General features: G+C 43.5%; 1 protein-coding gene across 1 annotated transcript in view; it reads right to left on the reverse strand.

Annotated features, from left to right (window-relative positions):
• Window positions 1–17243, reverse strand: part of neurl1aa (neuralized E3 ubiquitin protein ligase 1Aa) — a 57406-nt gene that overhangs the window by 18141 nt on the left and 22022 nt on the right. Inside the window, exon 4 of the mRNA XM_008279002.1 lies at window positions 746–1474. Within this exon, the coding sequence (XP_008277224.1) occupies window positions 746–1474 (729 nt within the window). The remainder of the gene's footprint in view (window positions 1–745; window positions 1475–17243) is intronic.

Raw genomic sequence — 17243 nt, forward strand, 5'->3', positions numbered from 1 at the left:
ATTTGTTTAAAATGACAAACACCAGTTTTAAATCACACATTTGTCTGAAACCTTTCCAAAATCTTCATTATTTTGGTTTAAAAAGACAACAATGTGTCCAAACTGGAAAAAAAAATCCAACATGCCTCAAACATTAGTCCACAGTGGGCATAGTTTCTTGGTTAAATAGTGTTAAATTCAAAGTGATGGATGCGATGTGTTGAGCTTTCGTCAGATCCTGATCCGTCCTGTCTCCACGTCAGGGATCATTTAGAATTAAAACTAATTGTGAAATTACTGCAGTTGTTCTGGCAGCTAATAAATGCCCTGCAGGTCCACGTGTTTGTTCTCAGTATGGTTGAAAAGATGTTGGTGTTTGCCGAACAGGGAACGTTTGTCGGACAGAATCTAAAGGTTATAGCAAGTGGAGAATCTAGAGCATAGTAGGTGTCAACTTATCTCAAACTTTGAGATAATATCAGACGTCTGTAAGAGCTGGCTCGCTGGTATATAGCACTGCTGATACGACACATCCCAGAATGCTCTGCTCGTGCGTTGGGGCGTAAATGAAGACCTGCAAGCGTCCCCTTCTGTTGACATTCTTTGGCAACTCTCGACATCCAACAACAACAACCTCATGGTACCAAATCGGGGCAATTGAAGCCACCCCTCACAAAGAATGGCCCATTGTGCGTTTGAGTTTGACAACCATGATGTAGGGTTTCATGGACTGAACATTAGCAGTTGTGGAAGTGCAGTGACTTACCCAGAATCCTCAGCTGCGTCACGGCTCCGTGCAGGCCGAAGAACATCCAGAGCGGGCGGGAGTTGTCCACGCACACCTGCATGCCCACGTTGGTGCCGTTGTGGCTGAGGATGACCTCCCCCTCCTGGTTGACCAGGAAGCCCAGGATGTCGCTGCTCTGCAGAGGCGTCGGGACCCGGCACACGGCCCAGAACTCCTTCCTGTCCACCAGCGCCTCGGGGTTGTAGGGGAGGTCGCTGGGACGCAGCACCGCCGGGTCGCAGGACGTCACGCCGTAGGACAGCGAGCCCGAGCGCGCCGGGCTGGACTTGGTGACCTTGATGAAGACGGTCTCGCCGGTGCGTAGCGGCCGGTTGGTGAACACCAGCGTGCGCTCCTCGCGGGCGTGCTCGGACCTCGCCACCGTCTGCTCGTCCAGCGTCTTGATGTGGGCGCCGCGCAGCTGGTGGAAGTGGAGGTCGCTCTCCAGGGCGGACGGCAGCAGCGAGGACTGCTGGGAGTTGAGGGAGTTCTGCGGGATGGGGCAGGCCGAGGAGGCCGAGGCCGAGGCCAGGTGGAGGGTGTGGCGGTGGGCGTGGCCGTGGGCGGAGCCTCCGTCCTCCTGCTGCAGGTTGAGGTCGCACAGGCTGACGGACAGGCGGGAGTCGTCGGCCTCACGGCGCAGCGACGAGGAGCGGACCGTGGTGAAGGAGCGTGGGCGGAGGCAGTCGGGGGGAACAATCTCGCTGTCTGGGGAGAGGAAGAGGAGAGCGGTGGTTAGAAACAGCGGGTTTCGCTTTGATTAGCGGTTTGCCCGTGGCGACGAAGTTTGCAGTCAGCCGAATCCCAACTGTTCTGAGAAGGGCTGAATCCGCACCGAGTCTGACAACAAGATGACGATAACAAAGACAGAGCAATTTAATTTCTGTTGCATGCAGCGTGGGGTAGTTCTAATTACTGTGGCAACGGCAAGTGTGTTTAAAGATAAAGAAATGAAAGAAAGCAGCCGGTCGCTGCTCCATCTGCGCCGAGCTGAATCATCCAGTTTTACACCAGAAAATGCTGCATGGTGTCAGTTAACAAGGAACAAATTACTTTCCTGGAATAAAATTTAATACGTGTGTGTGTGTGTTTGTGTGTGCACTATGTAGTGGAGTATCACTGCACAGAGAGCCATTAATATCCACCGATACATGTTTCTAATAGCAGGAGTAGCGGTCACATGCGTACACATACACAGAGCTCTGATAAGCTGCCCTCAGGTTGCCTCCATCCTCCGCCTTGACACATCTGCTTAAAATAACACCTCTTAATGTGCCCTCTCTCCTAACTCCCCCCTCCTGGGCCGGCTGGTCGGTAAAATTAGCCTGAGAGAGACCCCTGGTACTCGCTTAGTGCTGTCTGGGTTTGTGAGCTCATGTGTGTTTGTACACTGTAAAAAAAACAAAAAACAAAAACATCAATAAATATGTGGCAGCAGGGGTGCTGGAAAAAATACGTAAAAAATGTTCCAATACTGTAACATTGAAAAACTGCTAAAATAGTGGAAAAATGAAAAATCCGGTAAATGATTTACATTTTTTGCTGATTTAAAGACAGTAAAACAGTGTAAATATTAGTAAAAATACAGCTTTGATTTGGACTTTATCTTACGGTTAACATGTATATTTATGTTTTTTACAAGCTATTTTCTGTAGTCAAAAGAAAAATCTGTAAAATAACAGTAAATAATAAAAAAATACAATTAAAATTAAAAAAAGAAATATATGTAAAATAATAATATTTTTGCTGATTTAAATACAGGAAAATGTAATTTTTTGTTAATATATTTTAAAATAAGTTAGCATTTGGAATTTTTGATTTGGAGAAATGATTTACAGTTTTTAAGGGTTATTGTGTAAATAAATATTTTTTTCTCTGATTTTACTTCTTAAGAAAATTGGGAAAAATACGTAAAATAACAGTTGAAGCACGATTTACCTTTTTTTCAAGTTTTTGATTTGGAAATCATTTTTTATTTTAGGATAATCATGTAAATATATATTTAGTTTTTTTTCTAGTTATTTTCTGTAACAAAACAGGAAACATCTGTAAAAGATTTTCTTATTTAAAGACAGTAGTTTAGAGTTAAATACCAATTTTTGATTTGGACAATATTTACAGTTATGGTCTGATATTTAGGATTAACATGTAAATTATTATTTTTTTTTTTATTTTTTTTTTACTAGTTAATTCTGTACAAAAATGACAGCTAGAAACAAAACAACAAAAGTTATTCTTCTCGAGCGTCGGGCTGAGGAAGCAGTGGACGGAGACGTCTGCTTCTNAAAAAAGAAATATGTGTAAAATAATATTTTTGCTGATTTAAATACAGTAAAATGTAATTTTTTGTTAATAAATTTTAAAATAAGTTAGCATTTGGAATTTTTGATTTGGAGAAATGATTTACAGTTTTTAAGGGTTATTGTGTAAATAAATATTTTTTTCTGTGATTTTACTTCTTAAGAAAATTGGGAAAAATACGTAAAATAACAGTCGAAGCATGATTTACCTTTTTTTTTTTTTTTTAAGTTTTTGATTTGGAAATAATTTTTCATTTTAGGATAACCATGTAAATGTACACTAATTTTTTTTTCTAGTTATTTTCTGTAACAAAACGGGAAACATCTGTAAAAGATTTGCTTATGTAAAGACAGTAGTTTAGAGTTAAATACAGATTTTTTATGTGGACAATATTTACAGTTATGGTCTGATATTTAGGATTAACATGGAAATTAACTTTTTTTTTTTTTCTAGTTAATTCCGTACAAAAATGACAGCTAGAAACAAAACAACAAAAGTTATTCTTCTCGAGCGTCGGGCTGAGGAAGCAGTGGACGGAGACGTCTGCTTCTACAAGGTGGTGACCTGGACTTCCCCCACTCACAGGAGAGGTTAAGGAGATAGCGAGACCCTCCACAGTCAGAGCTGGGGGAGGACGGAGGATGAAAAACAGCCGCGGACCGTCTCTGGAGAGTCTCTGCAGCCTGCCTGGTCAGCTCCAGGCTCCTCTATCTGACCAGGACCTGAGAGGCCTGACTCCAGATAAACCTCTTAGCCTCAATTACTGGGGCTGTGGGACACAAAGCTAACCGTAAGCCGCAGCGCTGACAACGGAGCAGCCGAGCCCCCGATGATGCTCACAAACAGCTGAAAGGAGGACGAGCCAGCAGAAGACAGATTCATGACCGGCCCGAGGAAACAAACCGCCTGACGTTAGTGCTGGATTGTTTCTCCTCACAGCCTCAACTTGATTCTGTTGCTAAAATCAGAAGCAGAACTGGCTGAGTGTGTGAACACATGAGGGATTTCACTCCAGTGTTGTCTTTGACCGTAAACTACTCACACAAAAAAAACCGCGAGCATTTAAACAAGAAGATAAATAAATGTTTGATTAGTATGTGCAGTTATAGGTATGAGTACAAGACACGTTTACAGTGAATCAAAGTGCAAAATATCGTAATTAACAATAAATATATATTTATAGTAGTTGACACCATACAGACACCATTTTAAAAAAAAGAGAAAGAAATCTGTTAAAAGTAAATCTGGCATCAAGGGTGGAATATTGTAAAAAAAAAAAAAAAAAAAGATAGTTAAAAAAAACATTATTTTATCATTTCCAATTCTTTATTTCCCAATATCTGGAAAATAATATTTTATTTATTTATTTATTTATTTAACTGAGTTAAATTGAGTTTAAAACAAAACACACTGCAAGAGAAGGAATTACCATTTATATAATTTTATTTTTATTTTGTATTTTATTTATTTATTGAGTTAAATATGGTAAAATAAATAAATAAAAGCGCTGAAAGAGAAGGAATTACCATCGATAAAAACAGATTTTTGATATTTGGCTGTTTTTTTTTTTTTTTCTTTTTTAAAGTCAACATGTAATATATATATAACTATCTCTCTGTATATATACATATATGTATATCTGTGTTATTTTATTTTTTATTTATTGAGTTAAATATAGTAAAATAAATAAATAAAAAATAATGGGCTGTTTTTTTATGGTTAACGGGAATTTTTTTTTTCTCTGTCATTTTGATAGTTATCTGTAATTTAACAATAGTTAATAGTTATAATTATAGTGCAGTGGAAGTGAGGTCAGTGTTGGTGGGATGGAATCTGAAGTGGTTCAAGGTTGGGATTCAAAACAAGTTGTTCCTGGAGTTTAAAATGTAAAGTGGTGTTTGAGCAGATGAGTGTTTTACTGAGGAAGTGATTCGTTTGAATAATGCATGGATCAGGTTACACATCAGCAAACGTTGTTACACAGATGTAATGAAGGAAGCAGCCACATACTCCTCCAGGATGGTGTTCATCATCAGGACTTTAACTGTCGGAGGAGATACAGAAGCTGATAGAAGCCATGAAAAAACAAACACCGACTTCAACTGCAACTCCCAAGATGCATTTCAGCCCAACGTGCAATCAATGAGCTGAAATCAGTTCATTTTTGGATTGTTTCTGCATCTTTGGCAGAGTTTTGTCAGCAAACGGAGCCACACAGCATTCTGAATGAGCTCCAGCTCATCGTGGGAAACAAAAATCTATCAGATAATTACATGATCTGGGAGATTTCTGTGTTTCTAAGCCAGGAAACACTGATGAGGATGTTACAGAGAGAAAAATGTGCAGCAGGAATTCTGAAAATCCTTCACAGCTCAGCTTGAGTTGTAGTGTCAGTCCAGGATCCAGCATCCAGCTCCGCGTCTTGACTAACGCCAGCTCTGTGAAGTTAACCTGAGAGAATCGCTCAGTCTTCTTCAAAGACGCCGGCTGACATCGAGCATCACGCCGCGGCCGTGTTGAAGCCAACTGGAGCCGACAGCAGCTTCGTCGGCGTTTGATCCCCCGAGAGTGACGCGTCTGATTTTCCGCATCATCACTGAAACGCCGCCTTGATGAGTCCTCGCCAAGCCGAGATGATATCGCATCTCCCTCAAAGTCGTGTCAGACGTCAATTAATGTTAGCCGCTAACCCGGCGCCTCCGTGATTAACGTTTAATGGGACTAAGGCCCTGTAATTGTGCTAATTGATTTCTCAGAGAGGCATAAAATGGAGAGGACAGTGCCTTTGGTGCGCGGGGCGACTCCTGGAGACTGCTAATCAACCATTAAACACCTCCCCGCTCACAAGTGTGCAGCAGTTAGCAGCGAGTCCCAGAGGCGGGCGGGCAGGATGATGGCGAGCACGCCGGCTCCTATTTCATCGAGTGCTTCCTGCGCTGATTGACTCTCGGCCTTCATAAAAACCTCATCAGAACCTGACGACACACGGCTGTCAGCCCTCTGAGCCGGCTCCCGTCACGTTTTCACTCACCGTGGGCTCGTTTCTCACCGCAAACGTAAAGTCCTGCACCTCAAGGAAACAGAAATGTCTTTAAGTGCAGGATGACACAGTTTTAAGGCCATAAATTATATAGAAAAAAAGTATTCATTTACCAAAAACTTGTAATGAACTTGTATAAAATCTTTCCCAGTATCCGCAGGTGTTGCCAACACTACAAAACAAAAAAGGTGTAGACGTTGAACTACAGTGGTGACTCAATAATCCGACACTAAACCTTCTTTTATGTCGGATATCAAGGCTGTCGGATTGTCAAGACGAAGGTCGAGATACAAGGAGGGCTTGATGCTGGAAGGCTCATTAGTTGTTAATATTTATTGTTTACAGTTGTTATAATAACTAGTGTATTGTTAGAACACTACGCATCGATGGATTTCACACCTAACTGACCGGTGTGGTTGTGTACAGGCCCGTCAGTTGACATCAAAGGTAAATATGTTCAGACAGCAGCTGAAGTGACCTAAATCTGATTTTTTAAGCCCCTATGGGACCTGTATCTGGTCTTTTCATGACAGGCTGAACAACACATCCAATTAATGATGAATATCTGAATATTCGGTGCGGTCGGGGGGGACGCTTCCCGCTCCGACGGGGTGGAAGTGTCCAGAACACACAGGCAGTACTTGGCTGCTGATGCTAGTTTAGTTAGCGCTCACACTTCTGTTTCCTCCATCGGTGGCGGCGGGGGAGTGGCAGATACGCTCCACCGTTACCATCCATGTTTACTTCCATAAACACTGAGCACGCTCGCTGCGTGTGACGTCGTTGTGTCCTCCTTTGCGCATGCGGGACACTTTTGGTCGTATGAAGTTCACACAGCAGATCACATACAAGTCGCATTGAACTGGAAACGTGAAGGAAGTCACAAAGAAATCCTCATTGAGCATCAAGTCCTGCAGTGTTAACGTAGCCAATCTGTGGGATTGTTCAGTCAGATAATACGCCGTCATCCTGATTGGTGACATTAAATGTCATGTTGGAGTCAGAATCCAAGGCTGTCGCTATGTTAAGGCTGTTTTTATGGGTTCTGTTTGTTTTCCCTAAAAACCTGTCGGATAGCAGGTTTAGGATTGTTAAGGGTCGGAACACAACTCTGCACATCTACTCTAGAAAGATGTTCCATCATGTTGAATGTATCCTCCAACAACTTGCTCCTCTGTTCACTATTTTTGAGCCGTGCTGCGTTTGTTTTATTGATCCAGTAGATTTGATTTTCCTCTCAATCCCTGATTTGTTTCCATACTTGTCTTCTGTCTGCTTTGTAGGAACACAGCCTGCAGTTCAGCCAGATGATTAGAAAACCTGCAGCTGGAGTTTTTTGGGGCCTTTTACAGGATCTGGTGCAAATGATTCATTTTTGGCAAACTTGAGACGTGTCGAATGAATTCATTTTGATAAAATATTCCAAATTTAAGCTTAGATTTGGTTAATGTGATCGCCTATGGCACAAAATTGTGGAAAATCTGACAATTTTTCTGTTTCCTGTTTTGATAATTGGTGTAATTTTGTTTTTTTTTTTTTAAAGATAAAAGTCTTTCCATCCCGCTGGCAGGTTTTGAGGTTCACAGAGTTAAAAGGACAAATTACACAGCTTGAACTTGAAGGAACAAAACATTTACCGAAAACAAAACCCTGCTCTGGTTTAAAGACACCACACGGAGGCCTCCAGTTATTTTCAGCACAGTTTGTCTTTTTGTACGCAAATATTTTAAAGGCTATGAAAAAACAAAGCTCGATGTGCCGCGTTGTCTCCTCGTATTACGCAACTTCTTCAGGCTCAAATCCATTCGTTGAGCGTCCTTTAAAGAAACGAGCCTCAGATTTAGCTGTGAGATGATCAGTGAAGGCTGCTAACCGTCCCCGCTCGCTCTGAATCATCGGCCGGTTCGAGTGACGTCACCAAATGAAATTACGCCCGTGTCTTGCAGAGGCGACCATCTCTCCGCTGCCCATCGCTCCGTTTAAATCGGATTACGACGGGACGACGGCGTGGCCTCCGGGACCCGAGGGACCGGATGAAGGCGGACGGAGAATGAGATGTGACAATACTGGATTTATGCTCAACTCAGAGTATGTGAACACAAACCCACGATCGCACACTCAGTAAATTGATTCCAGTAAAAAAAGAAGAAAAAAAAGCTTCTCTGAGGGTTTGTGTTCGCCTTTGCATCGTCTTCCTCTCTCGCTTTTCAAAGAGCAGTCATTTCAAACCCTCACTGCCTTGTGTGCCGTGAATTCTTCTTCTTCTTTTTTCTTTTTCTGCCTCTTTTTTATTCATCAAAGGCTGCCGAGGCGCCGCTGTGATGCTCGGAGAGACGACTGAAAGGCCCGCACAACGTTTATTTGTTAAAAAAAGAAGAAGAAGAAGAAAAAAAAAAGTGTGTGTTTGTGCGTCCGTTTGCGACCTCACCAGCTGCTGCCCGCTAATCGCGTTGCACCTGCGTTTTTTTTTTCTCCCCTCGCCGATACAATCTCTTTGTCCCATTGGCTCCTTTCACATCCAACGCTCGCAGATGCTCGCACTCATTGGCCAGACCTTGGAGAGCTGTTTACGGGGACGATGCAGCTGCTGACGCTGCACAGGCTCCAGGAAGGGATTCATCACCTGATTCTTCACTTTTTAAAAAAATTGAATTTCAACCCTAATGTAGCACCTGTTGGGCTGAACCATTTATTAATTCATGCGGGGGTGAGAGAGGGGGAAGAGAGTTCTGGGTCAGCTTTTAAAAACTGAAACCCATTTGGCTTTTTATTTTTTTCCCCTCCTCCTCCTCCTCGGAGCGTTTTTTGATTAGAATAATTAGGCACCTGTTGAGCTAATCCGCCGCAAATACAACAGCGAATGAGGATGGAGGGGGAATGGCAGGGTGTCTATTTTGGCCCACACAGGCTTTTGGCTCGCGCTGTAAATGTTTTTGATTAGGGAATAGCCGCAAAGCAGGTTAGCTAATGCCGTGCATGGGGAGGTGGACGGAGGGGAGAGGAGGGTGGCTTAGTGGCTTTGCGAAAGGCCCGAGCAGACGGAACGTGCCAGGGGTTTGAGCCAGTGTTTGCCGGTCGGGAGGGTGGAGGTGGCGGATTTACTCTCTCTCACGCACACAATCTATCTCACAGGGCTTATCTTTTTTATCCCAGCGGTCTCTGGAGGGTTTCATCTGATGTCGGCAGAGGTGAGGAGAGAGCTAAGGGGGAGAGAGAGAAAAAAAAAAAAGAGCGACACGAGGAGAGTATCTGTAGATGTTAAAAAAGAAAACTGCTCAGCTGGGATGAGCCGAGGAGGCAGAAGGTAGAGATGGATATCCGGGGAGCTTTTTGCTGTGAACTGATAAAAGCATGAAGCCTTTGAGGCAGAGAGAGAGAGAGAGAGAGCACAGCATCGATTAAGAAATGGCCGAGATGTAAAACAGCCAAGAGAGGAGGAGGAGGAGGTTGTGGGGAGGGGACAGCAGAGGGGAGGCATGGAGTCAGAGGGGTCTTTGTGTTGGATGTTTGGGATGTTCTTTATTCCTTGGCACCGGCCCAATCCCCCCCTAGTCCCTGATCGGGCTGTGCGGCTTTGAACCCGGGGCTTTTGGAAAGAGCAGCGTGCTCCCAGGGCGACACATGGCCGAAACAAAGAGCCAGGCAAAACGCCCGGTAAGTCACAAAAAAAAAAGAAAAAGAAAAAAAGCCCCGTCCCTGAGGTCATCGGCAGAATTCAGCATGCGCCGGCCCTCCTCTGCCAATCAGCACGCCGGCGCTAATAACCTCCATCATAAGGTTCTTATATTAAAGCTCCCCCGGTTTTATTCCGGCGCTCGAGCATGGAGGAGGACGGCTAATTGTTTATTTCTGGGAGCAGAATGACGCTCTGGTCCACACGAACACGTCCAGAAATGTTTCATCAGAGGGGGCACATGTGGGGGCAAATGACACACGAAAAGCTGAATTAAACTATGTCAGTGCGAGAGCTGAGGAATCGCATGTGGTTTTCAATAAGCATAAATATCTGAGTTGCACAACAATCCGGCTCAAACACGCACTCGGTGATTTACTGTCCTTTAACCCGTTGAACTCCCGTCAGTCTCCGGCTGTTTGCGGTCACATATTTCCTCACCGTGTGCTCGTTCTTCGCTGTAATTTAACGTCTTGTGAAACAGTTCAATCATGACCAGAAGGAGAGAAAACTCAAAAAATCTCTAGAATGCCATAAATCATAAAAAAAAACAGAAGGAAAAAAAAAAGGTGGCTCGACACGCTGGGAATATTTTACGTTTTACAGTTTTACAACCTCCACACACGTCGTATTTCACTCCACGTCAGTCGGAGGAAGATGAATCACCGCGCCGAATGTGTTTTCCTTCCATTTTTGAGTCACTTTATTGATCAAATATGTTTTATTTTTTGTTCTTTCATACTTCTCTTGTCAAACACTGCCTGCAGTTCAGCCAAATAATATCAATCAGCCGAGTCGGTCGCAGCGTCTCAGGTTTTCAGCTCCAATTTTTAGTTTTATTTGTAACAGAATCTGGTGCAAAACGTAAAATAAAGTAATTTTATTTAATGGAATATTACCGCTTCCCAACAGAACTACACTAGATTAGTCAAAACATGGTCACAGAATAAAAAAAGTCTTCTGATTATTTGTAGTTTTTACAGTTTCTGAATCTGATAAGTGGCACAGTTTTGGCATTTTGTTGTGTGTGTGGGTTTGTTTTTTATTTTTAATTTTTTAAGATAGAAGGCCTTTAAATCTCGCTGGTTGATATTTGAGGTTTAGGATCGAGTGCCAACAGTTTATTTTTGGAAAATTCTAAAAGGAGACGTGACGAATCGAGTGGTTTCATGAAATATCACCACTTTAAGCTTTGTTTGATTTTCCAAACTGGAGTCAGAGTGTTCTCCGTGTTTTTTTTTTTTTACAGTTTCTGACTCTGATAAATGACGTACTTATGGCATTTTGTTTTTTGTTTTTTTTTAAAGATAATGTACCTTTCAGTCAGCTTCGAGGTTCAGAATTAAACAGTCTAGTTGTCCTTTTCCATGTTGAATTTGAAGGAGGGATTAAAAACACAGAAGCCTTCAGTTGTTTTCATTACAGCTTCGTTCAACAACAAAAAAGGTTAAAGATTCCCAGTTTAAATGTGCAGACAGGAGGAGTTAACTGCTGTGGATGGTCAGCAGCAAAACCTTTATTAGCCACCTAAAAAAAGCGTACACTAAAATTAGATCGGCTTCAACCCTTTGCCATCAGACGGGCCTTTACTACGAGGAGCTTTTTATCTACTGCTGCTTTTAAAGCCACAAAACTCCATTGACAAAATTTCACCTGACAGAAAATAAATGGTCAAAAAAAAACTTAATATCCACCAAAGTTAACCAGCTAATCGTCACATTTAAGAGGGTGACGCTTGAGTATTTTGGGTATTTTTGCTTAATAATGACTGGAATCAATAATCCATTGACGTGTTGGTGTCTTCATTTGGATGCAGAAGTGAGCGTAACTGAAATTTACATGATTATCAAGAAGATAAATCGGGGAGTCGAACTGTTTTTGGTGGTAATTTTAACTTGTAATCTTGTTTTGTTTGTTTGTATAAGATCCGTGTTTGTCGCCCGTTCAATCGACGTCTTCCCTGATTCCATCTCTTAACTCGGTAAAGGGAAGTTATTATCTAAACAACAACAACAACAAAAACATGCAGTAAAGTGGGATTACCCATGAAACAGGAGCGCGATCACAGTACGTGACCACCAAGGCCGCCTAATTTTAGAATATAATTTGTGATCCGACCCGCTGGTGGGCATCGGCTCGCTACAGCTGCGGCATAAAGGAACATTCATGCCCCGTCGTGACTCCTATTGTCATTCTGTCTCCGTCTAAAAGTAAACACGGTGTCGATTCCACCGGCGGAGGGTTAAACGGAGAATCCTGCTCTGAACTCTGGGCGAAATCACAAGAAATAGAAGAAACAGATTTGAGGAAAAGAACTCCACATAAGCGTCTTTACCTCTGTTTTACCCCTATTTAAAGTTATCTGTAACTGCTGATAAAGTTTTTGAAACGAGAGGACAGGAACATTCAGCCAAAGTGCAGTAATTTAAAACTGATTGCAAACGCCAAATCATACAAATTCAGTTTACTCTTCGCAGCCTTTCGAGCTCTCTCACCGACAGCCGCCGTAAATTATGTGCGGCGGCGCTCGAGCCAAGAAACACAGCGTCGCTAAATTTGCCTCGCTTGATGTCTCGGGGTTTTTACAACGCCGCGTTTCCTAAACGAGCGCCGGAGAAGTCAGATTTACGCCATCTTTCCTGCTCTGTGTGTTTTTACTGGAGGGCCCGTGTGAAGCGTCGGGATCCGTAAAGTGCTGCTATTAACCGAGAGGCCGAGTCCCGCCAAGTCAAACAGCGGTGCCAGTCAAGTGCTCGCAGTAATCAAATCAAGGATTTCACTGAAAGCAGCCGGTTCCTCCCAGAAGTTTGGGATCCCTCGCCTGTTTCTCGGCCAACTAATAGACTTCTGTCAGTCCAGATGAATTTGTGTTTTGAGTTTCACAACCTCGTTTTGTCGTCTTTCTGTGGAAACCTGCTCTTCCCTCAAGTCCCTTAAAAAGTGTTTGTTTCTCTGAACGCTTTTGGACTTTTATAATTAGTGCTTTGTTTTAAATTTGTCTCGTATCTTTTGTGCGTTAAACTCTGTCATTAGTTATGCAAAAAAGTTGTTTTTTTCGGTGGCAATTAGTCTCTTTGCAGCCTTTAGCAAGAGAACACATTTCTTCATTCTCTCACGCTCGGATCGTTTCTCAGCCCACTTTTCCCGGTAAACCCTTTCTAACCGAGCGGCCTGATTTCAACATCGGCCTTTTGTCTTCATAAGCGACCCGGTCGATGTTAAACTCGTGAAAGCAGCCTTACCGGGTCGGATTTTGCTTTCACTTTCAATACGAGGCACGAGCCTGAAGTTGGATTAACAGCTGTACATCTCGTTACTGCACCACTAAAAGGTTAATCACGGGTCAGCGTGATTAACTTACTGAGGCCGTAATCAACTACTGGAAATCTTGGTCGATTAGCTGCCGTTTAAACAATCTGCAGACGAACCGAATGCTCTGAGTTCACTCCACCTGCAGCCGTATTAGGACAAACGAATTCTAAATCGACATAAAAAGATGATATTTGCAGCAAATTCAATCATCTGAACCTGTTTATTTCCTACTGAACTGATAAGAACAGACCGGGAGCCGAGCAGCTGCACACATTTGTATGATTTCTGAAAATATATCAAGTAAAGAAGACAAGAACTGTTGAGGACACAGACAGGTAAACTGCTGTTTGTAGATGATCTGACATGTTTTTTTAAAACAGAAAACAGCCACAACGACGTCTTCCTTGACACGCTGTCAGCTAGTTTGATGCCGACGCCTGGTAAACATTCAGAGAACGTTTAATCCGACTCACCAGATGTAGATTTATGTATTATCTCGCCAATGGCCGCACATTTCCTATCTAGCTATCTACATGTCATCCATCCATCCATCCATCCATCCATCCATCCATCCATCCATCCATCCATCCATCTCTTGTTTCAGAACTCATATGAATATGATCAGGTTAAAATGATTTAAAATGCTGCTTTTTCAGTTGATTTAGGATTTGTTTAGGCTCACGAGACTGCAGGTAAAGTCACTCATGAACATTTAGTTCATCTCCAGATAACATGCGGATTCTTTTTTCCCCCTGCAGCTCCACAGAAAACAGAAAACTCTTTGCTATCGTAGCGTTTTTAATTAACCGCTCCATCGTGGTTCCGTGCAGAAGACACCAGCCAGAGTCTGAATGGTGTAAAGTCAGCACTTCAGCAGAGAGAAGCAGCCAGAAATGTTATGAATGCCTGAAAACCGCTGTGCTTTGGCTTAATCCGAACCTCGCTCAACACTCATGAATATGTTGATGAGCAGCTGGTTCTGATCGAGTCCGAGGGAGCGTTTGCAAAAGGAGCATTTCGCGTAATGCCGCTTGATGTTTGAAATTCACCAGTGCTACCTTCTCTCTGAAAGCCCAGAGCATCGGAGTTCGACGCACGCGGCGCTAAATGCTGCCAGACGGCGGCTGATTTTATTTTGACACCTGGAAAAAAAAACCGTTATCGTCGTTTCTCGTCCGTGCGCAGAAAGCTGCTCGTCCACCTGCATTACCAGCCGGAACGCCACGCGAGCGCACACGAGGGACGGCGCTTCTATCAGAGATGGCATCCGTCACTTCAGCCTCGCCGGCGCTGACATGTTGTGAAAGGTTCAGACGGGCCGACCCGGCCTCCCGAGCTGACGCGCTGTCACAGATAAGCCGGCTCCTCTGACACATCTTGTGAAAGACGTAAACAAAAGAGCCGGGCCTGCCGCGCCTTCATCCATCAAACCTTCACACATTGTTTTACTCTCGCCGAAGCACTTCCAGGATTAGTTTTCCTTTTCACCTAAACCCACATCTGTCATCTTTACACAAAAGGCACATTTCTGGTGAGTCTGCCTGCAAAAATAAACAATGTGCGGTTGCATAAGAGACGAGGAGATGATTTCTGGTGCATTTGGCAAAAAAAAAAAAAAAAAAGAGTGAGCGTTTTTCTTCCCCGATGGTCAAGAGCTACCGTGTAATTCCATCCATCACCTAAAGGACAGTTTTCTCAAAACACCGCCGCCGGCTCTTTAGTGTAACCTCCTCCAGGACACACTGTGTTTGGTATGAACTAAATTAACTGCCTCGCTTCGTCGGGGTGACAGCCAGATTGGCCGACTGCTACTCTTGAGTCAGCCTGCTTCGAGAGGTGTTAGCAGCCTCAAGGCTTCGCAATCAGACTTTATTCTCCCGTCCTTCAGGGAAGTCCCACAGAGGGCCCCCTCTTGATTAAAGCTCCACTGTGACTGACTCATACAATCTGAGTCCTGCTGGCTTCACAACAGCTGGAATTACTCAGTTACTCAGCCTTCCCCTTCCCCGACGTCAAGTGAAGTCCTGCTGCGTGCACGTCTGTGTGTGCTGCGTGCACGTACAAGAGTGACAGCTAACCTCAGGAACTGGGACATCGCTATATATTAAAAAACCTTTGTGGCTTGTTGGATTTCAAACCTATGGGGACAGCTTCAGTCTGCCCAAGAGATTATCCTGCCAAACCTCCACGATATTGTATTTGCCCAGTTCAAGGCCAGGTTTAATCAATCACTTGCTACCTCAGGCAGGAGAATCACCATATCTGACACCTTCTCTCTGCAGCAGAGGTAAAAACAAGTATGTCTATATTGCAAAGAAACCAAAAAATTGTGTGTATTTTTCCGTGCATAATTTGTAAGGATGTTTACTCGTGGAGTTGTTGTTTTTCTTGTTCCACGCCTCGGCTTCGTCAGCAGGTGGGAACGTGGGAGGGGGAAAATCTTAAATTGCTGTCATCATGCTTGCAGAGGTGTGAAAGCACTAAATCAGCCCTGCCCTCCCTCGTGATCCCGTCACGTATGATGTATCCCCCGTGGTGATTCCTGCGGGGCGGATTATCGCTTGATACGGCTCCTATTTCAATCTTTCTACATCAAAGGCGTTCCAAATGTCACCCAGGGTCGTCCTGCGCTCCTCTGTTTCCGCGCTGACCTCGGATCGGCCTCGGGACGGCGAACAGATGATGCATCACAAGACACATGCAATACGTTGCTCTGAACGTGTCCTGAGGAGTTTTTTAAAAAAAATAAATCGCAGCGACTATAATCAATATTTTTTATCTTAACAATGGATCGGCTTGTATGCGAGGAAGAGATGAAAGGGGGATTTCAGCTGCTTTTATATTCTCAGAATTTATGACATCCGAATGATCGATGAGGCCACAGAGGCTTGTGCTGTTTTCTGGAGCAGCTTCTTTATATTTACTGCTTGGTGAGCTCCTCAAGAGGCCGGAGAAAATTAGTTAATACAGCATCACATAATTAGCTACACATAAGTGTGTTTAACAGGAAGAGGAATCCTTTGTCTGGACCAAAAAGTTCGAACAAACATAACTACAGAATAATTTTGCTTCTTATCTGAGATGGTATGTCGGTGTTGTAGCTACAGCTTGTTTCTGCTGTTCCCCAACTGGCCAAATACATCAAGCAGTGCAAGTTTAAGGTGTTAAAAGGTTTAAATTGTGCCTGTCAGGGCCCAAAGACTTCTCACCAAGTTCTGATAATTAGCTGTGCATTTTGCTGCCTGGATATAAGCTCCAACAGACAAATCTTTGCATCTTGTTTGCACTCTGTTATCTTTTATGAAATAGGTTCTGTCACGTCCACACTTCCTCGTCTCTGGTTTTATAAGCAGCCATGCGATGCTCTCTGTTAACATTGAGTTACATTTTGAGAAATGTTGCGCCTCGTTGCCCAAAAAATTGAGGTCGAGGGCGTTCTGTGAGGCCCGCTGTGACCGAAAACTCAAGAAAAACATTTAAACTAACAGCTGCACAACTCTGTTTCTCACCTCAAATGAACTATTTTGGTAATATAAGAGAGAGTTTTCCAACAAGTCGCCATTTTGGTTTGGTTTTAAATCCAGGAAGTGAAAGTGTTGGTCCAATCAGGTGCAGCCGGTGTTTGCTGTCGCCTGTGTGTTTACTTCATTGTCTAGTGGCTAGTTGTGCATAGTCGGACCATTCTGAGGGACAGAACACTGCTTTAGTTTGTTGTTCGTATTTCTTTAAACCAGTTACAATAGTCTTGGGTGGAGTTTTAAAATAGTGTTGGGAGGCGTGCATTGTCATTTAAACGGCTAATTCACCAAAAAACACCAGCAGAGTCGCATTCTTGTACAAACCAAATCCTTTGCAAACATTCTTAGCGTGGTAGGTTGCTGCCTGGAGGTTAAAGGAAGTGGATTTTGGTAATGCATAGACAGCGAAAGAGGTCTGAAATGCGAGACCAGTGGCAGCTTAGACCTGCAATCCACATCCAATGAGTCACCTAGTGGCATGCTGATAAGGCGTCCAAAAACGCCTCTGGGGACGCGAGCTTTCATGCTTTTTGAGATGTGCATCCGATGTTTTTCAACTGCCTCTGCAGTGAGTCTAAATCCACCAACTCAGACTAACTTGTTGGTGATGGTAGACTCCATGGTGAGCTCGGT

Source organism: Stegastes partitus, unplaced genomic scaffold (assembly GCF_000690725.1).
Source record: "Stegastes partitus isolate 25-593 unplaced genomic scaffold, Stegastes_partitus-1.0.2 Scaffold141, whole genome shotgun sequence".
NCBI lineage: Eukaryota > Metazoa > Chordata > Actinopteri > Pomacentridae > Stegastes > Stegastes partitus.